A 27,546-nucleotide genomic window follows, 5' to 3' on the forward strand; every position below is an offset into this window, starting at 1 on the left:
TAATATTTTTGTCTCATTTGTTTAACTGGGTTCTCTTTATCTACTTTTAGGACTTGTGTGAAAATCTGATGATGTTTTAGGTCATGTTTATGCAGAAATATAGAAAATTCTAAAGGGTTCACAAACTTTCAAGCACCACTGTAGATCTGTGAAACAAAAGACGAATGTATCCTTTCTCTGTTACTGCTTTTGTGTTATTGTTTCTTTCTCCGTAAGATCAAAACATTAGGTGTACAAGTCCATACTCGCGACCGTGGAGTCGAGCCCATACGTTCTAAAGCTAAGATAGCTAAGCACTGGCTAGAATGATTTAGTTATCTGTCCAGAAAAATGACACGTTATCTAACCTTGCTCTATCTTGCAGTTACACTCACTAGGCAGGCTTTCCTTTTCTTTTCCGCTGGCTTTTACCGTAGCTGGCGGGAGAGCAGAGTTCACCATGTTTGCCCATGCCGACTTGTTTTGGTTAAAAGAAGGTCAAACATGCCCCACGGCGGTCACGTTATTTTGTTGCTCACTTGCTTCGGCAATCTCTGGAATTGTAAAATGCGGGACGCATTTTATCTTGGCAATGAATAGGATGCACGGTGTGTGCAGCAGCGAAACATCTCGAAGCTACAACAGCAATAGAAACAGAACATTTTGCCCAGAATTCAACTTTGCAGTCAGAACCTTTAAGTCCAAGGCCCTCCACTGGCTCCAGGGCCCATGGTGCCCATGCTGTAATGTTCGATACTGAGGGTCATTGTGATGAAAAATTATTTCTACACAATTTCATCCAGAACCCAAGAGTTTGATACAGTTCATGGAAATGAAATAGGAATTTAACTGATTACAGCGTGCTGTAAGTGATGATGGAGTGATGTGATGCGGCTCTAAGATTATGTGAATCGTAGCCATACAAGTCCTGTGCAAACTGTTACCATAGAAACAGTAAGAGAACGCCTTAGATTTGCCTTGAAACCGTCACTACCTTCTGACCAATCAGATTCGAGAATTCTAGAGCGCTAAAATATAAACGCCTTTGGTTATTCCTGCATCCCTTCGTTTCCGCTTCTGGGCTCGCAACCTCATTGGATGAAACAGAGGACAGCTCATTTTAGTGCCTGATTCAAAGCCTCAAAGCGTTATTCAAGCAATGCAGCAGTGTTTCAGTGCCAGTGAAATAATTAACTGCGGTAAAAATCATGCTCACGGAATAAACAAATTCACTAATTAACCGAGCTACCTGTCAAGAACTTGCTTTGTCATGTTTTGTCAGAAATTATTATTATTATTATTATTATTATACTTTACAAGTTGAGTGGGTGCGATAAAATATTTTTCAAGAAAGAAAACTTCCGTTGGGGTCAGAAAGTTTGGATGATTTTTAGTCAGGCGGACACGACAGATACTAATGGGTCCTTGGCATGCAGGATGTACAAGAATGCAAGACAAATCATCACACCGTCTTTATAAGCTACGTAATACCGCTTCCGGGTCTCTCGCGTGCCAGTTAAGTCAAAATGGTGAGTGAATTTTTTTTCATTCAAGTCCAGGTTTGATGTTTTCGGGCCGTTTTAACGGGTTTTGTGTTTGTTTGGGAGTCTGGAGGACGGAAATTAAGTTTTAAAGTTACTAATTTCACATTAGACAGCGGTTATGACCGAAACGGGTTCGTATATTGCAGCTATTCTGATGAATAATGCTAAGCTAAATTAAGCTAAGCTAAGCTAGCGCTCTTTGTGGAATGAGACCGGAAGTTAATTACATACTCATGGTAGGAGCAGTCCATATGAAACGCTTTATTATTGTAGTGGGAATAATACCAATGTACATGAAGGTTGCTTTCTATTGTGATGCCTGAAGTTGATTATTTTCCAATAACATCACGTACCCTTACTGTTATTTTATCCGTTTACGTCACATTTTTATCCCTTTATAGTTGTCTTCTGGGTGCGATTTGCTGGGGGGGAATCATTCCCCCCCCCCCTCTGGTTTTTATCTCTGCTGAAAAAAAAATCCTCGGGGACAACCCCGTCAATAAAACAAACAAACAAACAAACAAACAAACCAAAAAAAAGTTGACATGACAGGCATGTTGTGACAGTTTTCTATGGTCTACATTGCACTCACTTTCAAAGTGACCCGAAGTGGCAGCTTTGATGTTCACCAACGTCTAGGGTTGCCAACCGTCCCGTATTGAGCGGGACATCCTGTTTTTTTGGGTAATTTTAATTTGTCCGGTCAGGGACAGATCCTGCCCCTCACTCCAATGCTGTGGTGTAAATCGCGTAATTGCCGTGAGAAGCGCTATTACAGCGAGTCGCGGTCATCTGCGATTTAAAACCATTCACTGTTGCCATATCCTGAATTTTTAAGCTATACTGACAAAATAGGCATCAAATTAAACTAGAGCAGTGGTTCTCAAACTTTTTTCACCAAGTACCACCTCAGAAAATACTTGGCTCTCCAAGTACCACCATAATGACCAACATTAAAATACAGTAGCGTAGTAGGCCTAAGTATTCATTAAAAACAAGGCGGAGGTTTTATTTAACAAGTATATTTAATATTGTTGGCTACTGTAACATTACACACAGTACTTTGAACAGTAACACTGTTTAAATATAGGAAAATAAAACACTGTACTTAAATAATGAATCAAATAAAATTAATTGCACATAAAAGTGAAATAAACATTGTACTAAAATAAATATTAAAATGCAGTTCTTAAACATTAAATGAAAATGTACTTAAGTTAAATAACTGTACTGTACTTAAATGTTAAGTAAAAAAAAAAAAAAGGACTGTCCCCGCATACAACACACTGCGGCCTGGGCGGCTCCTCTGTCCCGCTCCAAATGAATCCCAATTTTATGTATTTTTCCTCATACTTCCTCCTCACTGGTTTCTGCCGTTTGCTAGCAGTTCTGGGGCTGGTTTTGCCACTGTCGTTAGCATTCGCGCTCGGCTCACACACGTCCTCTTCAGTTCTCCGTCTCTCCTGATCCACGCTCGCATTCGCGGATTTAAGCCACGACAGTAATTTTGTCGTACTCGTCATAATTAGCAAAGCCACCTCCACCTTTTCCCATCACAGCCTAGTCTACCAATGGCGGATAACCGTCTGTCAGCGGAACTGGCGGGAATGCGTACGTACGCTACGTATGGCTACCCAGAAGCACTTGCAAACTTTTTTTAAATTATTAACTTTAATTTGTATCTCCTTTCATTTTCTTGTCATCGGTTGATAAGATATTTTCATCCATTCGGATATTATGGATAGTATTTCACGTTTTATTTTATTTTTTAAATTTTATTTATATTTAAGTGATTCTTTGGCGTACCACTAGAATGGAGCCCGCGTACCACAGTTTGAGAATCACTGAACTAGAGCAGATGGTGCAGCCAGTGGATCCAGCCTAACTGTTCGATAAGGATAGCAGATAGCTTAAAAAAAACCCTTCCGAAACAGGATAGACCTCAGCCTATAGTAGGGGAGCTTTTCTGCCTCACTCCTGCCTTTGTGATGTCTTTCTCTCTTCTTCTTCTGCTATGAAGCATTGCAGAAGGTTCTTAGGGTTTTCAAATGGACAATTAAGCAAATATCAGGGTTTTACAGCTACAGCAGATCATTTTTCAGTTTATGACATTGCCTTCATAAATATGGCCTGATGAATTATTTGGCCAAAGTTTAAAAGAGAAAAATGAGACAATAATATTAGAATTGTTTGTTATTTTGCATTAAGTTACTTAAAAATATCCATTAATTGGTCTATTAATTTTTAAAAGCTCTATTTTAGAAATGAATTTGTAGTGGCCTACATTTGAAACACTCACCTAAAGGCGATTCGGTACTGTAACTATTTTGGGGTGCTGGGGTGCGTGTACAGGGCCTGTACCGGTACTTGTCCGCACCCGGAACAAAGTGTCCCTCATTTGGATATGAGAAAGTTGGCAACCCTACGAACATCCCCAGCAAATAGATACATTGTAGATAATCAGAGTGTGAACGTGGATTTAGCGCCATGAATCACATCCTTACTGATGAGCGCAACAGAATGAATGTATCCACACTGACAGCCTTCTTTTCCTCGCTGTCAATGGGCCAGACGTGCGTTCCTTCCCTGCTGAGAAATTCGCAGAAATGTGGATTAAAGTAGGGCGAAACGCGGCGGATAACGCACCGACGGGAAAGTAGAAAAGGCCACATGAACTGCACCATCAGAGCAAACTGTTCATTTAGTATTCATGTATTTCAGTGATTTTCGAGTCGCTGTCCATTTAATCCGGAGGGAGAGAAACATCACAGCAACGCGACAAGCGATGCGAACTTTGTGTTCGTGTATTTAGTCAGAGAGATAGGAAGATGAATTTACTGTACTATCTCTGGTTTAGTGTTCGTTTTCATTTAGTGTTATTCATTTGATATCATCGGATGTTATTGAGCTGTTAGCCTATTGTTACCTTAATTTTGTGACGTTTCATGATTTAAAAAAAAAACATCCCCCCTTCTGGTTTTTTGACAAATCGCACCCTGGTTGTCTTTAATGTTAATTGTCCATGAGACAAGTTTTTTTGTTAATCACTTGCATTAAGCAGCTATTAACATCAATTATCATGTTGCTGAGAAAAGAGAGAACCTCCTGGCAGTGTAGACTCTTTCCATAAATATCAAAAAGCTTATATATCTCATTCACCCTTTCTGACCAATCAGAACTGAGAATTCTCATGCTGTGGTGTAATTATATTGTTGCGTAGTGGTCAATCAAGGGTTAATATGCTTAAGTGGCCCAACGCTGAATTAAAATAAACTTTGAATCAACAACTCTCTCATTAACGATAAAGTTTTTTCATTCTCGGTACAACACGATGTACTTGTAGTGTCTGAACGCTTTGTCCTTGGTGTCTTCTCGTATTCATGATTAACAGTCAACCTGTTTCCCCAGACCAAGAAAAGGAGGAACAACGGCCGTGCTAAGAAGGGCCGTGGCCATGTTCAGCCCATCCGCTGTACCAACTGTGCCCGCTGTGTCCCCAAAGACAAGGCCATCAAGAAGTTTGTCATCAGGAACATTGTTGAGGCAGCGGCTGTGAGGGACATCTCTGAGGCTAGTGTGTTCGATGGTGCGTATGATTGTGGTGACTTGCGACCACATGATCAAAATGTGCTACGTCATGAGCGTCCGCCATGATGACGGATATACAAAGCAATTAGGATGGCAGCCGCTGAAAACGTGTCTGTAAACAATGCTGAATTTTCTCCGTATTGCCACGATTTGAACAGTCGAGCGAAGATTCGATACAAAGAGAAGATAGATATGTGTGGTTTTTTGACGTTATTTTTAAAAAAGTCTGATTTTTTTTGGAGGATAAGACGCTTCTACTGACTATCGAGTACCCAGATATATCGCGTTCTATCTGGTTTGGCAGACTTGGGTCGACAAATCTCAAATGAAGGCTTAAGTCCATGGAAGCCGATCACTACTTTACTTTGTCTCTAGATGGGTAAATACCTTATTAAAGGGGAGCTGAAGTCATTTTTAAACTTGCTTTATTTCTTAATTAACGTATTATTCAGTTACGTTTTCAGTTTTAGTAACCTTATATCGTGACTCATGTTGGCAACTAATTGCAATTAAATATTATACTTGCCGACCTATTCGGTTTTTAGCCGTGTTGAATTTGGTTCATTTGATCCACGGCAGGCGTCGCTTATCCGCGCGATCTTCACAAGACTTGTACGAGACTTCGAAACGTCAAGTGTCAGCCAGGTGTCAGTGCCGCCGTTTTGAAAACCGTTTTCCAAACGAAATATTGCACAAAAACAAGTTTAAATGACGATTACTGCCTACTTTTTTCAAACTTTCCTGATTGCTATCAAAGCAAACAAAACTTCCGGCTTGATTACGTCAGCGTTCGAAAGAAGGCGCGCGCGTCTTTTGATAACGTTGGCAGATGTCGGTCACTTTGATTTCCGCTGTACGTTTTACTTCCGTCCTACGATGTCTCGCACAGGTCTCGATGAATCTTGTTTACGGCCATTGCTTTGACATATGGACTGATATATTACAGAGCATATTTCAAACACTCAGAACTGGCTATAGCAGCGACAAAATGGCTATCAAAAATGCCTTCTGATATTTAATAAAATGAGAGAGAGAGAATTTTGATGATAAATTTGCCTTCCGTTCCCCTTTAATTAAACCAGTCAACGATAACAAAGCAGTTGTGCTTGCAAGGGTAAGTTAGGGTTTCTTTTGCATTTAGTTTACTTCTATGTGTAAACAGACGAAGTGTGAAATTTTGACAAGTCTCTAGCTTTATGGCTCACAAATCACATTTCAATTTATTTCAGGTCAACTGCTCTAAAATAACAATTTTATAATTATAAAATTATAACAACGACCGAGTGAACCACGACAAGAGAACGCTCATTTTATAGCAAAATTGTAGCAACATGAAATAAAATTCTTCCATAATGGTATCGAGAAAGCTTTTGAATCTCACCTGAGATAAAATGATCACTGCAAACACGAGCTGTTTTGGTTTTCGCCTCTGTTAGATCAGCCCTGCCGATGTTGTTCAGCTGTGCTCGTCTCCTCTCCGTACTAAGTCTCAGAGTTTCCTCGCCCTCTTTCCGAATCACGGACGGAATTCTAAAAAATCGGAACGTGCCACGGTCACGAGTGCTGCTGTAACCATATACAGCACAAAGATACGGCAGAGCTAAAAGAATGCTTAAAGCAGTGGAAAAACAAAGAGTTGCGCACGCGTGACTGTTTTGTATGGAACGTCGCTTGACCCCGCGTTTGTATATCCACCAACATGGCCGACATCCGGGTTTCTGTTTTGCTTTGACGTCACTTGCAAGTCAAGGATACCGGAGCCAGCTGTGTGGATTTACTCAACATGCTTTAGTTATAATCTGCAGTATCTGGCTGGTCAATAAATATGAAATGAGATCATGAAGCATCTTCTGAGATGTTGTGACTGATCTTGGTCATCAAATCAAAGTCCTTCCCACGCCATGTGGCGCATAGGGCGGCGCCGATCTCCGTTTCTGTATCCCTCGGCCTCTCGCCTATTGCATAGATAGGGTTACAGTGGAGGGCGGGTCCTCTGGTAACCACGAGAGTTTGACTCCCCACTTGTATCTGTATTGCAGCGTGCCTTGCCAGACGGCAATAGGTGCCATTTTTATGATGGTCTTTGGTATGACCCGACCGTGAGTAGAACTCATGATCTCCTGATCGAGAGGCGGACACGCTAACCATTAGGCCACTAGCCGGTAACTGATGTTGGTACTTGTCCAAAATTCATTATTATTGCAGTGAAGAAGAAACTGATTGAGTGATCAGGGGTGTGTCTGAAATGTAAACAAAAGTTAATGACACTCTTCTGAAGCCATTGTGTCCAAAAAGTATGTTCCAAGGACCCCCCCAGTCATGGATATATCCCACAATCCAGTGTCAACCTTACTTTATTTAAAAAAAAAAAAAAAGAGAGAGAGAAAACTGACCGAGAGGATGCAGTTTGAGGATGTATTGTTATTTGCAATTGCTTTGGATTTAAAATTTTATTTCGAAGACGTAGTTTGTGTGTTCACAAAATATTCACAAGTCCAGCCAGCATAACATACTTTTGGGACAAGTGAACTTGAGGTATATTGGTCAAATGTTGCCTTCTGATTAATGAAACATGGGCAGCAAGGCGTTAAGGCAACTGTTCTCTTTCAGATGCACCAAAATCCATTTTGAAATGATTTTTCCTTCTTTCTTTTTTCCTCCCCCCATTAAATGTCAATTTTGTGCTGTCATCAGGTGTTTTAAATATATAAATAATCTGAAATACTTTTGAGCACACTGTTTTCTCTCTCTCTCTCTAGCTTACATTCTGCCAAAGCTGTACGTGAAGCTTCATTACTGCGTGAGCTGTGCCATCCACAGCAAAGTGGTGAGGAACCGATCACGTGAGGCCAGGAAGGACCGTACGCCACCTCCACGCTTCAGACCTGCTGTAAGTTTCAACACTCGCTGAAGACAAGTTGGAGAATCTGGATTTTATAACCTTAAAGGAACAGTCCACCGTACTTCCATAATGAAATACGCTCTTATCTGAATTGAGACGAGCTGCTCCGTACCTCTCCGAGCTTTGCGCGACCTCCCAGTCAGTCAGACGCGCTGTCACTCCTGTTAGCAATGTAGCTAGGCTCAGCATGGCCAATGGTATTTTTTTGGGGCTGTAGTTAGATGCGACCAAACTCTTCTGCGTTTTTCCTGTTTACATAGGTTTATATGACCAGCGATATGAAACAAGTTCAGTTACACAAATTGAAACGTAGCGATTTTCTATGCTATGGAAAGTGCGCACTATAATGACAGGCGTACTAACACCTTCTGCGTGCTTCGGCAGCGCATTGATATCTGAGCTCCGTATCAATGCGCTGCCGAAGCGCGCAGAAGGTGTTAGTACGCCTGTCATTATAGTGCGGACTTTCCATAGCATAGAAAATCGCTACGTTTCAATTTGTGCAACAACTTGTTTCATATCACTGGTCATATAAACCTATGTAAACAGGAAAAACGCGGAAGAGTTTGGTCGCATCTAACTACAGCCCCAAAAAATACCATTGGCCATACTGAGCCTAGCTACATTGCTAACAGGAGTGACAGCGCGTCTGACTGACTGGGAGGTCGCGCAAAGCTCGGAGAGGTACGGATCAGCTCGTCTCAATTCAGATAAGAGCATATTTCATTATGGAAGTACGGTGGACTGTTCCTTTAAAAGAATCAGTTCATGTTAATGACACTACGTGTGGTAGTAGGTGCACTGAAAATTCACACCGCTGTTTTTTTTTTTCTTTTTTTCCCCCCTTTAGGGTGCTGTCCCAAGAGTCCCAGCTAAGCCCATGTGAAGTGGAGCATTTTGCTGATGTTTGTACGTAAATAAATAATGCCTCCTTAAGACCATGTGGATTGTGTGTGGTGTTTTGTTTTTTTGGTTTGCGTTTTGTTTCATGAGTTTGTCACTTTCTGTAAAGATGTTTGTCCTGGTCAGTTTTTCTAATATTAATCACTATTCTGTAGTCAAATCCAGTACTTTGAATCTCTTGGATTCCAATAAATGATCACTGGTTCCAAAAGTACACAAGGTGCCACCATAAACTGGAAGTCTGCTCTTTATATTTACATTGCCATTCAGAAATTTAGGGTCTGTTAGAAATATCCTTGTTTTCTATGAAAAAAAAACCCATGAAATGAGTTTGAAGAGAAAATATTACAAAGTGAATAAAAAAATAGTCATTGACTCATCAAAGAACCCTCCATTTGCAGTGATTACAGCTTGGCAGACCTTGGGCATTCTAGATGTCAATTTGTTGAGGTAATCTGAAGAGATTTCACCCCATGCTTCCTGGAGCACCTCTCACGTTGGGTTGGCTTGATGGGCACTACTTCTGTACTATTCAGTCAAGCTGCTCCCATAACAGCTCAATAGGGTTGAGATCCGGTGACTGTACTGGCCACTCCATTATCGACAGAATGCCAGCTGTCTGCTTCTTTTCGAAATAGTCCTTGCATAGTTTGGAGGTGTGCTTTGGGTCATTGTCCTGTTGTAGGACAAAATCGGTTCCTATCAAGCGCTGTCCACAGGGTATGACATGGTGATGCAAAATGGACTGATAGCCTTCCTTCTTCAAGGTCCCTTTCACCCAGTACAAATCTCCCACTTTACCACCACCAAAGCAGCCCCAGACCATCACATTGCCTCCCCAAGGCTTGCCAGATGGTGTCAAACTGTCCTGCAGCATCTTTTCATTTGGTCTGCGTCTCACGAATGATGTTCTTTGTGATCTGAACACAAACTTTGGATTCATCTACCTATAACTTTTTTTCCAATCTTCCTGTGTCCAGTGTTGTTTTGCCCATCTCAATCTTTTCTTTTTATTGGACATTCTCGGATAGGGCTTTTTCTTCAACTCTCCCTAGAAGGCCAGCTTCCTGGAGTCGCCTCATCACTGTCAATGTTGAGACTGGTCCTGTTTAATGATGCTGCCAGTTGAGGACCTGTGAGGCATCGGTTTCTCAAACTACACAGTAATGAATTTTATCCTCTTGCACAGTTGTATATCAGGGCCTTCCTCTCTGCTTTCTATTGCAGTTCAAGCCAGTTTGTGCTGCTCTGTGAAGGGAATAGTACAAAGTATTGTAGGAGATATTCAGCTTCTTGGCAATTTCTCACATGGAATTGCCTTCATATCTCAGAACAAGAACAGACAGGAGTTTCAGGAGAAAGTTCTTTGTTTCTGGCCATTTTGAGTCAGTAGCCAAACCCACATTTGCTGATGCACCAGATACTTAACTAGTCTGAAGAAGCCCGGTTTTACTGGTTCTGTGATCAGTGCAACTGTCTTCAACTGTATTAAGAGAACTGCAAAAGGGTTATAACCCTTATATAAGGGTTATAATCATTTAATCTTTTAAAGTGACAGACTTGCATTAGTGAACACAGCGTTCCACTGGAACTCAAGACTAATTGTTGATGATAATGGGCCTCTCTACGTTTATGCAGATATTTCATTCATGAACAGCTGTTTCCAGCTACCATAGTCATTTACAACATTAATGTCTGGACAGTATTTTTGATCAATTTGATGTCATTTTAATGACCAAACAATTTTCTTCTCTCAAAAATGTGGACATTTCTAACTGACCCCAAACTTTTGAATGGTAGTGTAGATCAGCCTTTCTCAACTGGGCTGCCATCAAAAAATTATATATTCTAACATTGAAATAAATAAAGTTAATTAAAATTCCAAAAAAACAAGTTACACTAATGTAGATCATCGCCGCCTCATGCATCAAAATTTGTCTCGCTGCCCCCTTTTCCATGTCACAACGTCAGCGTGACTGCGTATATTTTATATGGGGTGCCTTGAGAATTTGCATACTGCTGAATGGTGCCGTGACTGAAAAAAGGTTGAGAAACGCTGGTGTAGATTGACTAATACTGTTTGGGGCTATAAATGGAGATGAAAATCCAAGTAATTTGTGTGTAATAGAATAGGTTAATTGTAAGTGTACTCGGATCATTGTTGTACAGTCGCTGTATGTAGCATTGAGGTAACAGAGCTGACTAAGACCTTGTCAGGGACATTTTATTTTGAAAACGACTGCATGATCGTCTGAATTGGTGTCAGATTCCCTCAGCATTTGAGCAGACTGTTTTAATCAGCAAAATATTCAAGTTGATGACCGTATGCTACTGGCGTAGCTGTTCTGCTCACCAGCATGAGAGCTGTAAAAAAAGCAAAAATGTGACAAAAGCTTCAGTTCTGAAAATAGTGAAGCCTTCTGAATAAGTTTTTTTTTTTGTTAAATTTAAAGGTAAGTAAAGGCTTGATTTTCTGCAGTTAAAGCTCAAAGCATGAAATAAACCATGTAGAAATTCAACTTGACCACTGACTTTATGTTTTTGACTGCACCGCCTTTCCATTAATGGTTGGAGTCCGAGTTCTGGGGTAAAAAGCCTACACTGTCCAGCCAAACAAAAATCACCGTTTGGATTTAAATGAGCAAATACATAAGGGCCTCTGATTGGATAATTACTGCAGTGATTGTGTTTCAGCTGGCAACAATTCTTTTAACCTGAACTGATGCAGTGAGTAGCTTCTCTTTTCTTAAACATACCAGAAGACGTATCTCATACTCATGGAAAAGTTGTTCCTGTGTTTCAGAAGGTCAAATTATTAGCCTGGCTCAAACAAAGAAAAACAACTGAGGAGACTTCTGAAATGACCGGAATTGGGTAAAGAACTGTCCAACGCTTTATTAAAACCTGGAAGGATAGTGGTGAACTGTCACCTTTGTGCAAGAAATGTGGTTGGAAAAAGATCCTGACTGACTATGATCAGAGATCACAAATGCTTGGTGAAGCTGAATTATTTAAAAAAAAAAAAAGTCAGTTGAGCTCACAGCTATGTTTAATAGTGAAAGTCGGAGCATTTCCACACTCAACATGAAAACTCACGATTGGGACTAAACAGCCGTAAGAAAACCACTTGTGAGCGAGGCTAATTAGGAGCAATGGAAAAAGGTCATGTGGTCTGATGAGTCCAGATTGACCCAATTCCTGAGTGATGGGCGTGTCTGAGGGAGAAGGGAAGCTCATAAATCGATAGATCCATCATACATAGTGGCCACTGTACAAGCTTCTGGAGGCGGAGTTACGATCTGGGGTTGCTTCAGTTGGTCAGGTCGAGGCCCGGCAATAAAATGAAATCTGCTGACGACCTGAATGACCAGGTTATCATCACATCAATGGATTGTTTCTTCCCCGATAGCACGGACATAAAATTAGGACTCGGATTATGAAAGAGTGGTTCAGGGTGCATGAGGAATCATTTTCACACATGAATTGGCCACCACAGAGTCCTGACCTTAACCCCATTGAGATTCTTTAGGATGTGCTGGAGAAGACTTCACGCAGTAGTTCTTATCATTACAAGATCTCAGGGAAAAAATTAATACAACTCTGGCCTGAAATAAATGTTGTGACATTACACAAGTTTACTGAAACAATGCCACGGTAAAAACATAGCGTAATCAAGGCTAAAGGTGGTACAACCAAATATTAGCGGGCGCAATTTATTATTACTTCCACCTCGCCCACTACAGAGTAAGCGGGGTGAGGTATTGTTTTCGGTGGGGTTTCTGTGTTTGTTTTTTGTTAACGATATTACGGGAAAACGGCTGGACCAATCTTCATGAAACTTTCAGGATAGATGGGCGTTGGTCTCAAATAGAACCGTCAACATTTTGGGGGTCATCCGGTCAAGGTTTTTGTGGCTACTGCTTCATATAGAGGCGGTAGCCACTATGTCATTGTTATGCAAGAGTGTAACAAATCGCCCAGTACGGTGTGTTCGGATTGGCTGAGAGTAGTATGGTGTGTTCTGATTGGTTGAGAGCATCAGAGAATCAGAACCATGTCTCTTGGCAAAGTACGTTCACACACTGTACAAGGTCAAAGTCATTTTTCTTCATATTCATATTTCTTCCTTCATATTCATCATAAATGCTACTGGGTGACATTTGTTTTGCTTGGCAACACTTGTTAATATTTTTTTGGCAGGGTAGGGCATTACCCTTTAACATTTTGACATCCGTATGCAATTTTTTGGATGAAAAATTTCAGGGCTGTGCGAAGCTGAACCGGAAAACAGTGGGAAGTTTGAAGCTGTAGATGTTGTTGAACTTCCTACCCCTTAAATCGAGGATCAGAGTAAAAGTGAAAAAATAAATGACTTGTCCATGCCTGGCTGCGAGAAGACTATGAGACGCCCAGTTAATCTGTCCATTTGTAATTGGAGGGGAGGGAAAAAGAAAAGAAAAAAAAAATCCCCCAGCAACGCTTCATTTCCAGGAGTCGACCGTTTTGCAAATCATGCTCTTCAGTCCTTTCACACATTGGATAGAGAAGAAAATCACAACACCATGAAAGTCAAAGTGGAAAGCAAGAGCTGAGATGTTTAAGTGGACAGGAGATACAATAAACATTACTTTATTGGACATGAAAAATTACTTCAACTGAATGCTGGGTCACTCCTTAAAACCAAAACAACACCTCTTGAAACCAACACACCTTTTTTTTAAAGAACATGAGGCAGTTTTTTATTTTAACAAATTTGAGGTAAAGAGTTTTTTCTTTGTCATACATATTTTTTTTTTTTCACAAAGCCTTTAAAAACATTGAGCCCAGGAGAAAGCCTGTAAGTATGAAAGGGAGCGTCGTCCCTGCCTCACGAAAATGCTCACACTCTCGCACTTGCGTTTGATGGTTGCTTCACAGTTCATTTAAAAATATTCATTTTAAAAGTTCATCACGTACAAGGGTCAGGGAAAGAAAGAAACTTTCGGAGGGAGGGATAAACAAAAAACAAACAAAACGGAGGCTGTGATGAAGGTACGTGGGGGGAAATTTGCAGCTGATATACAAGCTGAACAGTTCCAGATTTCCAGCAAAGCAAATAAGCACACATGCTACCTTCTCACTCATACATACCATGTACTTATTTACATAAATTCATTTCAACCATTAAGTGCATTGTTAAGAAGCATCATTTGATATTTTTGTTTCTTAAATATCTTCAAGTACATTTAAAAAAAAAAAAAGTTTGGTAGGAGGAGGATGAATTCTCTTCAGCTATGAAGGGTGCAAAGCTAATTGACTTAACGTAGAGGAAATACTGGTTTTGGTCTCGTTTAGAGTCTACTTCTGAACTCGTTCACTCCGGAGGCTTTCACTGGCATGGCTCCAAACACACATTAAGGTTACGAGGTCTCTCTCCCTCTCTCTCCCAATGCATTTCAGCTAGCAGGAAGTCAAACACTAGATCAGGGGAATCATACAGAAGCAGGTTTGGGAAATAGTCGACCATCTTCACAAACATGCCACGACATTCGAGTATCCTTAAGCACTGGCCACGACTGAAAAGGCGGTACTGAACGAACCTCAAACGACAAACTCTTCGATATTCTCAAAATTTGTTCATTGGTGCTTTATCTCACTTTGTGCAAGAAAGGACTAAAACAGGCCACGATATACATCTTGGCAGGACAGTACAAAATTCCGCAATGATGTTTTACTCCTGTCCCGCAGCGATCGGTCTCTTTCGGGAGTGAAGTGTACCATGAGAAGGTTAATTTTTTTACGTGACATGTTCACACAGGACAAGCGTACAGGATACAAGGCCAATATTAAGGGCAGAAGCCACACGAACAACCAAGCACCGATTTTACAACACAAGGAGAATTTTCTGCTCGGAAACCCTTTGTGACAATTCCTTTCGTTAGGAAAATAGTATTTATAGAACTTTAAAAACAACACACTGTCTTTATAACCTACATAGTATCAAATTTGTACTTATTTTCCCTAAATAGCATTTTTTTTTTTTATCAGAAATCAGTGCAATCGAGCAATTTCAGAAAGCAAAAGAATATGTTCCAAAGCTCAGTCACCATTGAGTACAGTAGGATCTCCTAAAGCCTTTAAGAAGAACCCCACTAAACCCGGACCCATCCCACCCCACCCCACCCGATCCCATCCCCGTCTGCCTGCCCAACCCAACAGCCCCAGCAAAAACACTCACATTTAAGCAGAGTTAGAAAAGTGCAAACCTCCTCCGAGGCATCAACCCCTCCTTATCGTTCAGAGTCACAGAATGCAATATGGGTCTTTGTTTGATCTGCACCAGCACATTAAGGCTCCATTTGCTGCACTGTGGTTTGTTACACCCGTTTGCAAATCGCCTCGTATGCAGCATTTAGCCCGTTTTTTTTTTTTTTGTCGTTGTTGTTGAAAAACTAACAAACGTACCTTGTTAACTAAAGCTAGGCAATCGTTTCATCAACAGGTTTGTTGCACAGGCTGGACATAAGGGGGACTTCATACTGCAAGAATGATGCACAAACACTCCTCTATAGTCCTGAAGAGCGATTGCAATGAACTTGATCATCGCCACTGAGGTGAGGTCTATCTGGACTAAAAACAACAATCGAGTTCTGAGGCACAAAGGAAACCAGCAAGTCCAAGAACTGAGCAGGACCAAGGTTATCCACTGCGATACACTCCAAAACTAAGGCAAAATTTTTTGTTTTGTTCAAGTTAATTTCTACTTAAATAAGACATTTAGCATGAAGGATTAGTTATAGTCTGTCTAATAATAATAAAATCAGGCCTAATTCTTAAAACCACCTAATGAGAGGTTTGCTGTTTCAGGTTTAAAAGACGCCTTTTATGGTGCTTCCTGAAAGCACAGCATTAAACAGCATACTCAATTCAACTAGATAAACACAGGGTTAATATAATATAAAGCAACTACTTAAGGCAATGTGTGTGTGTGTGCGCGCGCTCCGTTTATATGGCTAACACACAGATCTTCCCTCTCTCCGAGTCTTATAGAGGCCTGCAGCTCATGCTGCTACTTCGTCGTTCTTTCCTTCAGTCCCCGGTGTCCTCCCTGAGTCCTCTAAATTCCACAGATCCTTAAAATGACCATAAAAGGAGACCGAACACAAAGTCTGTACACTTTCGACTACACTACAGCTGTGGAGCTCGTTTCACTCCCTCAGGTCACTCACACAAACTCATACGCTCATGGCAACCTCGAAAACGCAGTACGGAAATGCTGCTGGCATGATTCCGCTCGCCCCCGGCTGCAGCATGCTCGAGCACCAAGTTTCTCTATCCAACCCAGAAAAGGTAAACCCCACTGAAGAAAGGCACTTCTAAAGCAAAACATTTGCGTCTTGCCAAATGAACTGATTTGGGAGTTCGATCGGAGAGTGGAATTAAATCCCACAGTTCTAATCAAACTCTGCTCAATGGTGATTTCTTTAAGCACAGGCAATGCTCCCTGTGTGCCTATGCCAATTAGCCTTCGAAATTGAAAGCCTGCTGTTCACTAATACTAAAAGCAAGTGCTCAATATGTCCCCCCCCCCTCCTGATCTGGTGCAGACCAAACTGGACTCCGTATCGTCTGAAAGCAGCGTACGTCCCTCCTTACCTTCTTTCCCACTTTGAAATACCCATCCTGCCTGCGTGCCAACCCTCCCACCCCGACTCCCAAGTGGTTCAGCCCACTTGGTGCTCTCCTCGGACGATGTGCGAGGAGAACTCGTAGCGGTCCTGGCTGCGGTGGCCGCAGATGTTGCATTCGAAAGGCTGGCGGAAGCCATGGCAGCCCATGTGGATGGTGAACATGACGTGGTCCAGGAAGAAGATGCGACAGTGCTCGCAGCGGAATGAGCGCACCGGCCTCCCCTCGCCGTCCACTACCTGCACGGCCAAACTGGACGAGGGCGGAGAACGAGGACTCCCCTTAGCCGGTACACTCCCTCTGTGTCGCTCACCTTCCACTTCTGTTTCTTTGGCATGACTAGGACTGTGGCGCTCGCGTCCTCGGTGGTTGGCAGCGCCAGGGCCGATGCTTTGCTCCTCTGTCGTGCTCTCGTTATCTGTCGAGTCCTGGCAGCCATTGCTAGGTGAGGCAGCGTGGCTGCGCCCTGAGGGCACGTCTTCATGGCCCTCGCCTGCCTCTCGGCCAGGCAGTACCATGTTGATGCCCCCTGCACAGTTCATCCGCTGGCCCAGGGGTGCGATGTGGCCATAGACGGAGCTGATGACAGGGGTAAACTCGGACACGCAAGCCGGGTGAGGAGGAGGCAGGTGCAGCGAGCGAGGAGACTCGACTTCTTCACTTACTCCTCGGTGGGTGCGGAGGTAGCGGCTTCCCATAACAGCTAAAGCAGCAGAGTCACTTCCAGCATGAGAACCCAGCACATCTCGCTCTTTCTCAGGGCTGGAGTTGATCTCATAAGGTGCATCGGACACATTCAGGCGCATGTGCTTTTCTCCTGCGCAGACACCGACATGGCTACAGTTAGGCATTCGAAGATTCACCAAATCAAACTGTTGTAATATCATCCTGTTTTAGTCTTCGTATAAAAAGATAGGAAACACAACTGATCTGATAACCTCCCAGTCAGTCGAGTGAAAGAGGCGTGACCTCTATGCCTGGCAGCCTCGGTATTTGAGGTGCCTCACTTTTGAATTATTATAACTTTTTTCATGATATCATCTTAGAAGGAGAAACACAGCCCCTAGCTATAATCAATGACACACATGGTATGGAAGAAAGAAAGAAAGAAAGAAAGAACGAATGAATGAATAAATAAAATAAAAATATCGATCATATTCTAATCACTTCGCTGCACTTGCAACATTTCCACTTGATATTAGAAACACATTAGAACACTCGACATTGATAAACTGGCCTGAAATAAATACATTTTCTATCCACATTCACTGTATATGAGCACTCGCATGCTCTGATTGGCTACTCTACTACTAGGCGATCAGCTCATATACCATGAGTAGAGAAAAACAATGACGGTACATGTTGCTGAACCAACCAAAGACGAAATTAAAAAACTACTCGAAAACAAAACCCCAAAAATCATCAAGTGTTTAAAAGAAACTGCAATAGCGAAAAGAATAGGGTTTTTTTTTGTTGTCCCCCCCCCCCCCAAAAAAATCTCCCGTTCCACACTCCAGCCCAGTCGGTGGCGGTAATGCACCTTTAAGATGGTTTGCCAAACTGCCAAAAAACCTTAAAGAAGAAACCCCCCAAAAAAATACAGAAAAAAAAAGCAACAAAATATGGAATAAAAGTATTTCATGGCAAGAACATCTCTTTTTTTTTTCCCCCCCAAAAAAATTAAATAATTATTATAGCATTTCACACAAACTGCTAGTCATTTCACTGGTTTATTTACATCTCATTCTCATTATCTCTAGCCGCTTTATCCTGTTCTACAGGGTCGCAGGCAAGCTGGAGCCTATCCCAGCTGACTACGGGCGAAAGGCGGGGTACACCCTGGACAAGTCGCCAGGTCATCACAGGGCTGACACATAGACACAGACAACCATTCACACTCACATTCACACCTACGGTCAATTTAGAGTCACCAGTTAACCTAACCTGCATGTCTTTGGACTGTGGGGGAAACCGGAGCACCCGGAGGAAACCCACACGGACACGGGGAGAACATGCAAACTCCGCACAGAAAGGCCCTCGCCGGCCACGGGGCTCGAACCCGGACCTTCTTGCTGTGAGGCGACAGCGCTAACCACTACACCACCGTGCCGCCGGTTTATTTACATTTCAAGTGGAAATGATTTTGTCGGATGTTTTGTGTAAAGTTTTTATTTATCGAATTTGCAAAAAAAAAAAATTGCTCTGTTTATCAAAATCCAGTGATTGTGGATAAAAAAAAAAAAAAAAGGGTTATTCCACTCACTCAATCTCGTCGTACATGGATTATAGCTGCCTCTGCGTTACGTGCCTCGTTGGCTATCAGCTCATGTACAACTCGATTTTGTGGAATAACATACATATATATATATATAATTTTAAAACCAAAAATCACGTGTTAGATTACATGCTTTGCTTCGTCAAAACACCCACCCAACACTCATCAGGACCATCCGACATCAGGATGCAGGAGGATCCTCACAATGCTCATGCGTACACAAAGCTGCGGTGTTGCACGCTGTTTATTTGCAGTGTGGCTTTTATGCGATATCAATATTACAGAAGCCATTATTGCATTTAACGATTAACAGCGTCTGCCTAACAAACCCGAGTGATGGACTGAAAGAAGCCTACCCAGAAACTTTTGAGGTGTGGAGCGTTTCCTTTTAGTGATGCTGTTAGCCACGCGGTCGATGAACGTCATCTTTTCTGACAACGGCTGGATCAGAGGGTCAGCCATCATGTCCATGTTACGACATTCCTCACCTGCACAATGGGAAATATAATAAGAAAAACACTCGCATACGCACGTCCAACAGAAGTCAGGCGTTGTTTATGATTTACCCTGTGCAGACTGCGTGCTGTGGGCAGGCTGGTGGTCCAGACTCTGTAGGTAGCTGTGGCAGCGCTCCCGATGCTCCTCCAGTGTGCTCTGCTGCTTGTAGCTGCGTCCACAGTAACTGCACTTATAGGGCTTCCCCACAGTCGGAGAGGAAACTGAAATAATGCAGGATATGACGAGAGATAACAATATTAGAAACCAAACTGAAGCCTTGTGGGCGTTACTGAAGGGGGGGGTGTTCTAAGGATTTCTTGCTTATGCAGAAATATATGTATGTGGGTTTGTGTAGATTAGTGAAAAAGAGGTTAGAAAAAAGAGAAAGAAATCCGCCTTTTGGTGAAGTCACTTCATCTCGCACTAAAAAAAGTGAGAAAAATCCAACCTTTAATTGAAATAAATCTATCCAGAGAAAAACAAATCCTTCATCAAGAAAACATTGTCTGTTCCACTATTATTGGCACCCCTCCATTTAATAATTTGTACAACCTCCTTTACCAGTAAAAACAGACCCGAGTCTCTCCTGTAACATTTTATAAGCTTGGAGATACAGAGCAGGGCATCGGAGCTCGTTCCTCTTTACACAATCTCTCCAGATAATCCAGGGTCCTCGACCCTCTCTTGTATTCTCTCCTCTTCAGCTCACAACACAGGGTTTCACTGGGGTTCAGGTCAGGGGACTGAGATGGCCAGGGCAGAAACACGATTCTTCCACTATATTTTACAATTAGGATTGGGTTCTTTTCATTAGAGCAATCCTTTTTACGCCAAACAGCTCAATTTTTCTTGCATCAGACCATAGAACACGGTTCCAGTCAAAGTTCTAGTAGCATTTCGCAAACTTCAGGTGCTTACGTTTGTGGTTAACTGACAAAAAAGGCTTTTTTCTGTCATACATTCCAAATAACCTGTTGGCATGGAGGTGGCATCTGATGGTAGTTTTAGAGACTTGGAAACCCAAAGATTTTTTTCCCCCCTTGCATTTCACCGACAGTGATCCTTGGGGATTTTTTTTTTGTGCACCTCTTTTAGGTGGTGTTTACATTAGACCGTATCCGTCTCGTTTTCGTCGCGGATGCACTGTCCGTGCACATTAAAACGCTGGGAAACGACTCCACAGGCGGAACAACTTGAATCCGCCGGGGCCCACATATTCAACCCAGTTCGTATCTGATCCGGTGCTGTGTAAACATTGAGGAACGAGGAAACGCTGTGCTGAGCTCTAGCTGACGTCGTCATTGGACAATGTCACTGTGACATCCACCTTCCTGATTCGCTGGCGTTGGGATCACACACACAGCGGCTCAGTCCCGAATCACTGCTCGTGCGCTTCACTCGCGCGCTCTGTGAGCTGCGCAGGGCCGGAGTGCGCACCCTCCAGAGGGCACTCGCTGTTCAGGGTGGAGTGATTTGGAGCGCAGGTGGAAGCGCTGAGCCGCACTGAGGTTTATTTACACATTTCAACTTATTTACCTCCTTCAGGCGCTTAAACTCAGTGAGAACATGAACATCACAGCCAGGTGTGTTTATCTGCTGGAGAAGGTGTTCGCTTGCCATCCTTCCACTTGCAAGTGGTGAGTGACTTGCGCATGCCCGATATGCACTGGGATCATGTGACGTGCTGTCTAATTAGTCATGTGATTAGCGTATCCGTGTATTGGCGTTGCTGTGTGCACGCGAATCGTTTTAAAAACGTTAATCTGATGATCCGCTGATACGGTCTAATGCAGTGGTTCTCAACCGGGGGGGCGCGCCCCCCTGGTGGGGCGCGGAGGTACTCCGGGGGGGTCGCGAGTAGGCTTCATGTATGGAGGAAAAAAAAAATCTGGGGCTAACAGGCTATAGTAGCTAAGCAGATGCAACACATTTACCCATGTCAAAATGCAGGACATTGGACTATTACATACAAATCAATACTATTATAAAATCTATCATCAATCTATCATAAAATCTTGTGTGTGTGGCCGCATCAGTCGGGGGAACTGTGATATGTTCCCAAGCCTTGCAGACTTTATCAGTAATGCAGGCACTTCCCACGATTTCTCATCTGTCTTTCAAGCAGCGTCAGAGCACCTGTCGGTAATGAGAAAACAGTTTGCGGCATACTTCACAGAGGATTATCGCTCTTTTGCGTGGGTTCGAGATCCATTTGTGTGTACTGCTGACGAACTTCCAGTTGACATGCAGGAACAGCTTATTGAGCTGAAGAGTGACAGTAGACTTAAGGCAGTCTTCACCTCATGCCCTCTTTCGACATTCTGGGCAGCATTGATGCAGGAGTACCCGCAACTGTGTGACGTAGCCTTGAAACTGCTCATCCCATTCGCATCGACCTACTTGTGTGAGGCAGGATTTTCAAAAATGACTGCGCTCAAAACGAAATATCGCAATCGTGCGCAAATTGAGGATGACTTGAGACTGTGCTTGTCAAACATTTCGCCAAGAATCGAGGATCTTTGTAAGGCAAAGCAGGCTCAGGTCTCGCATTAACGCAAATGCAGATCACAAAGGCACAGTAAAAAGTAAAACCTAAATTCACGCCTGGTCCCAATTCCCAATGATATCAATAGCCAGCTAATGATAAGCCTAATAAAATACCTAATAAAAACACTAATAATAATAATAATAATAATAATGATGATGCCTATTAATAATAATAGCATAATAATAATAATAATAATAATAATAATAATAATAATGCCTGAAAGAACATAAGTCTTGTACTACTGCCAACAGCTTAATGATAATAGGCCATAATAATAATAATAATAATTATTATAATAATTATAATTATAATAATGCCCGAAAGCAGATTAGAAATGTGGTGCTACTGCCAATTATAACAATAGCCTAATAATGATAATAGGGCTATGTATTTCTATGGAATGGATAATGCTACTACTGCTGCTGCTACTACTACTACTACTAATAATAATAATAATAATAATAATAATCTAGCCCAGGGCTATCTATCTATCTATCTATCTATCTATCTATCTATCTATCTATCTGTCGATATAAGGTGCTGTAGGTCGGGTGGCGTCACTGCGGGTGAGTGTGTTTGGGGGGGGGGGGGGGGGATGGGGGCGGGGCGAGAAGAGGGGCCCCCAACTGCAATGAACCAGCTTTGGTGGGGCCCAGGTTGCAAAAGGTTGAGAACCCCTGGTCTAATGTAAACACCACCTTACCCTCCTCCTCACTGTACATTGGGGGGGGGGGGGGGGGGGGGGGACCACTTGGGTCCTCTTGTAGGCAAGTTTGTAACAGGTCCAGCCGGTGTCCACTTTATTATTATTATTGCCCCAAACAGTAGAAATGGACATTTTCAGGCAAGTAGCCATTTAAAAAAAAAAAAAAGGGAAAGAACCATTCCCTAACTTCTGAAGTTCAACACACTTCTGGTCAACACATTTGTTTTTTGTGTTCTCATCTTTCCCATGTTGATGGATGACGAAGGGAATTTGATCTCTGAGTCACCTCATATTTGTACCCCAGTTAATCAAGAAGTCATGGATTACAGCTTGAAAGTTCCTACACACTCCAATCAACTCAAAAATACTGTACTATTTAAACAGGAAACATGCTTCAGGTACATTGTGTTCACTATAATTTCCAGGAACGCCAATAATAGTAGCACGTGTTTCTGTTGAAAATAATTATTTCTTGAGGGATTTTTCTTTCTCTGAATCGTATTGTTGATAATACAGTCTGAAGAGTTATGTTGTATTGGCAAAATATAATAAACATTTCAAATATTTGCTGCAGATGTAATACATGTATTTCAACACACAAGATCTCAAAATCACTGGACCACAAACTTGTACACATTTTAAAAATTTTTGCTTGGTCTGAAAAATATAACTGTCTCAAAAAAGGCTATGAATATATTTAACTTTACTAGGTCTTAATTTTGTTTTGACACAACTTGGCTCGAAAATGGCTGACATTTCAGTCATGAGTCAAGATAAAAATGCTCAGTATGTTTTTTTTTTTTTTTAAAGTGTTTTCACAAACTTGCCTTCACAAAGTTTTATAAATGCATTTAAAAAAAAAACCCTTAAATATTAATATCGCTGATCTACTTATGACCACTGCTATGGATAGAAGTGGAGATGAAAGAAGAGTGGAGGATGGGAGAACCGGTCAGAAAGACAACTGTCTCTGCAGCACTCCACCAGCCAATCTGTTATGTTAAAGTGGCCAGATGGAAGCCACTCCTCAGTGAAAAGTACACCATCACTTGATTAGCATTTGCCAAAATGTATCTGAAGCGCTCTCTGGCCATAGGATTCTACGGTCGGATTGAACCAAGACTGAACTCGTTGGCCGGTTGCCACATCTGGAAGAAACCAGGCGCCGCCCATCACCTGACCAGTTCTGTCCCTAAGGTAAAGTATGTTCGTTCCGTTTGGCTTGGGAAAAGCCTTTGTGATTCCAGACTCCTTTCTTTTACCAATGATGAAAGCCACTGTGTTCTTCAGGACCTTTAAAGCTGAAAACGCTCCATGACTCAACACAATCCTGTCCAGGGGGTCTACAGAAAACTGCTTTAAACTCGTATCTTGTTTTTTGCTTTAACAAACAGAACACGGTCAGCTGGGTGGATTTATATGCATGTGTGTTCTACTTAACGTTAATCAAGTTGTACAATCCTCTCACAGATGAAAAGGAAACAGGATGCAACTGAGCTCCATTTTGAGACAAAGGGTCTAAATGCGAATGTAATGTAATATTTTACTTTGTTTTCTTAAATAAACATGCAAACCTCTGTATAAATCTGCATCATGTTTCTTGTCACATGTTGCTCTGTTTTTTGTTTGGCCAATATCAAATTTATTATAGCAAAATTTATTTTACTATAAATAAATTATATTTCATTCATTCTATCCACCCACATTCACTGGATATAAGCAATTGCGCACTCTGATTGGCTACTCTACTACTAGGCTATCAGCTCATATATCCTTGACTTGCAAGTGACGTCAAAGTAAAATAGAAACCCGGCTGTCGGCCATGTTGGTGGATATACAAATGCGGGGTCAAGCAACGTTCCATACAAAACAGTCACGCGTGCGCAACTCTCTGTTTTTCCACTGCTTTAAGCGTTCTTTTAGCTCTGCCATATCTTTGTGCTGTATATGGTTGTGATCACAACAGTAAACTCTGAGGCTTAGTACAGAGAGGAGACGAGCACGGTTGAACAACATCGGCAGGGCTGATCTAACAGAGGCGAAAACCACAACAGCTCGTGTTTGCAGTGATCATTTTATCTCCGGTGAGAATCAAAAGCTCTCTCAATATAATCATGGAAGAATTTTATTTCGTGTTGGGAGAATTTTGCTATAAAATGAGCGTTCTCTTGTCGTGGTTATAATTTTATAATTATAAAATTTGTATAAATTTTAGAGCGGTTGACCTGAAATAAATTGAAATGTGATTTGTGAGCCATAAAGCTAGAGACTTGTCAAAATTTCACACTTCGTTTGTTGTTTACACATAGAAGTAAACTAAATGCAAAAGAAACCCTAACTTACCCTTGCAAGTACAACTGCTTTAATTAATAAGGTATTTACCCATCCACAGACAAAGTACTGATAGGCTTCCATGGACTTATAAGCCTTCATTTGAGATTTGTCGACTCACGAAGTCTGCCAAACCAGATAAAACGCGACATCTGGGTACTTGATGGTCGGTAGAAGTGTCCTATCTTCAGAAAAGTCTGACTTTTTAAAATAATAATATGGGTCAAAACCACACATATCTATCTTCTCTTTGTATCGAATCTTCGCTCGACCGTTCAAATCGTGGTAATACTGAGAAAATTCAGCATTGTTTACAGACACGCTTTCAGCAAAAAAAAAAAGTATTTGATAAGAATGGGGTTTTTTCAAGAATTATTATTATTATTATTATTATAGCAGCATTTTTCACAAATTGCTACTGTCATTTAGCCAGATTGTTTACATTCTAAGTGGAAATAATTGTGGACAAGTTTTTATTTATCGAATTTGCAAAAAATAAAAATGCTCCGTTTCTCAAAATCTTGTGTGTGTGTGTGTGTGTGTGTGTATATATTTTAGTTTCAGCTCCTATATGGTCCGAGACTGAACAGAATATACGGTTTGTCCAATACAACTTATAGAAGAGTGAACACTGTATATCCAAATGAAGTGGGCTAAAACCTTCAAAAGGATTAAATGAAGTAATCGCTTTCACGAGAACTAAACTCCTCCTTGTGACTTGCCCGAAATGTCTGAATGTACCAAGACGTTTCTCATCAACGACGCCCGACATCAGCAAAAATGATGAGACAAACCACACGAACAGTTGGAGTCATGATATTTGCGTCATTTCAGAGAACTCCATGACACTCGGCTGTCATTTCTCCGAACCCTGGCATTCAGATGAGCGGTAAGAAATGGGCTCGCTTCACATTACCTCAGGTAAATGTGCATCAACAGTTTGAGAACACGAGCAGGATATCCTGTTTTCATAATATTCTAAATGTCATGACTATATGACTAGAACATGCCGTGAGGTCACCTGCTATTCACTTTAGAAATAACCTGCAGATTCCTGGCCTTTAACAGGCTTGCTGAATGGAATTAAATCACGCTCCAAATCGATATTACATTCCCACACTGGCATCTCATTATGCCCAACACGATAAAGGTTGGATTATAAGATGCTGCATTATAAGATGTGATTTCCTCACAACACGTACGTATTAGTGCCTTGTCTCTCTGTGATGTGTTCGCTCACCGGAGTGTGTGCGGAGGTGTCCTGTGAGCGCGTCACGGCGGCGGCAGGCGTAGTTACAGAAGGGACATTTGAAGGGCTTTTCGCCAGAGTGGAGCTTGATGTGGCGCAGGAGGTTGCCTTTCTGCGTGAAGGACGCGCCACACTGGTTACACTGGAACGGTCGCTCGCCTATCAACCATTTTTGCAGCAAATGCGCCAAGATTAATCACTCCAATAAATCAGAAATGCAGCACTAGACACATGTATATTTGAATTTTTACATACTATATATGTTTAAACAAACAATCCCATGAAGCTCACCTGTATGGCTGCGTTTGTGTACCATCAGAACATTAGGGCCGATGCACATCATCCCGCATATATCGCACTTCAATTTCCCATTCGGGAGCCGAATGGGTCCAGGTGAACCGCTCCCTCCCGGACCGAGCACTCCTCCGCCCATGTCTCCTCCAGCCTCCCCTCCAGCCTCTCCGCCAACCTCCTCGGCGATATCCACCTTATCCTGCTTCCATCCTTCATCCCTCTCTCCTCCTCCTCCTCCTCTCTCTGCAAGTGGCGCACTACCTGCTTCTTCATCACTGTAGAGCTCCACTTTGATAGAATTTGCTGGACAGAGAGAAGAATAAACTCTTCACAAACATGCTCATTTTAAGCAGTAGCCAAGTACAACGGTCTACGGATAGAGTACGGACCACTGACGGAGCGACTGGGAGAGGAGTGTTGACTGTTCGGAGTGCTCACTGTAGGTCCCCTTAGCCCTGCAAAAAACTCCCGTTCTGTTGAAGAATCTCCGCTGCCTGCAAAACAAGCATCCACATCAAACGAAGCAACCAAGCAGAGATCTGTAGCAGATAAAAATCAGCAGCAACACTTAATACCTGACATGTAAGAACGGCCATTGCAATCGTCAGCATTCATTCTCACACCAGCTGCCTGTAAATGAAAAGAAACCACAAGAGGTCTGAGGGGTTTGCCCGGATCAGCAGCATGAAAACTGCTTTAAAATATCACTTAAAAACAAAAAAACCCCACAACTCTCAGATAATTTAGGTCGAGAAGTTTCATTTTGCTGTTTTAGAAATTATAATCGAGATTTCTCTCTTCTCAGCAACTCTCCCCCCCCCGAAAAAATAAATAAATAAAGCACTTTTCATTGTGAGCCTCGTGGCTTTACTACACCACTACTCGATTGCTTCTCAGAAATCGTAAATCCTACCCCAAGTAAATATCTCCTCGTTTTAATCACAGACCTCAGTCTGTTTGCCTTCGACAAAGTTTTTGATAAGAAAGACATGAAGAAGCAGTTTATTACAAGACGATGCCCTCTCCTTCATGTGTGAGCTATCAAAGAGCAGAGCTAGAAT

The 27,546-nt window shown here is 42.0% G+C and overlaps 2 protein-coding genes across 3 annotated transcripts in view; one reads left to right on the forward strand and one right to left on the reverse strand.

The window, feature by feature from the left end:
• The first annotated feature begins 1,420 nt into the window (after positions 1–1,420).
• Positions 1,421–8,954, forward strand: rps26 (ribosomal protein S26). 2 transcript variants are annotated; one of them, XM_060938458.1, is made up of 4 exons: positions 1,421–1,508; positions 4,932–5,109; positions 7,871–8,001; positions 8,864–8,954. In XM_060938458.1, exons 1-4 carry the CDS (start codon positions 1,506–1,508, stop codon positions 8,897–8,899), a joined length of 348 nt encoding a protein of 115 aa, XP_060794441.1. In that variant the 5' UTR covers positions 1,421–1,505; the 3' UTR covers positions 8,900–8,954. The 2 variants fall into 2 exon arrangements, with proteins under 2 accessions (XP_060794441.1, XP_060794440.1); XM_060938457.1 differs by lacking the exon at positions 1,421–1,508 and adding an exon at positions 1,715–1,759.
• Positions 8,955–15,094: 6,140 nt separating this feature from the next.
• ikzf4 (IKAROS family zinc finger 4) overlaps positions 15,095–27,546 on the reverse strand; it is a 15,736-nt gene continuing 3,284 nt past the window's right edge. The window contains exons 2-8 of the mRNA XM_060938454.1: positions 27,061–27,115; positions 26,875–26,979; positions 26,483–26,788; positions 26,183–26,350; positions 19,426–19,578; positions 19,216–19,347; positions 15,095–17,401 (exon numbers count right to left, since the gene is read on the reverse strand). Of these exons, the coding sequence (XP_060794437.1) occupies positions 16,620–17,401; positions 19,216–19,347; positions 19,426–19,578; positions 26,183–26,350; positions 26,483–26,788; positions 26,875–26,979; positions 27,061–27,100 (1,686 nt within the window). The 5' untranslated portion in view covers positions 27,101–27,115 and the 3' untranslated portion in view covers positions 15,095–16,619. The remainder of the gene's footprint in view (positions 17,402–19,215; positions 19,348–19,425; positions 19,579–26,182; positions 26,351–26,482; positions 26,789–26,874; positions 26,980–27,060; positions 27,116–27,546) is intronic.

This window comes from Neoarius graeffei, chromosome 13 (assembly GCF_027579695.1).
Source record: "Neoarius graeffei isolate fNeoGra1 chromosome 13, fNeoGra1.pri, whole genome shotgun sequence".
NCBI lineage: Eukaryota > Metazoa > Chordata > Actinopteri > Siluriformes > Ariidae > Neoarius > Neoarius graeffei.

Coding starts and splice junctions, on each gene's coding strand:
- rps26 (XM_060938457.1), top strand. CDS start 1,730: ATGAGACCGGAAGTTAATTACATACTCATG. Junction 1,760..4,931: donor AAGTTAATTACATACTCATG/GTAGGAGCAGTC, acceptor CTGTTTCCCCAG/ACCAAGAAAAGGAGGAACAA. Junction 8,002..8,863: donor CTCCACGCTTCAGACCTGCT/GTAAGTTTCAAC, acceptor TCCCCCCTTTAG/GGTGCTGTCCCAAGAGTCCC.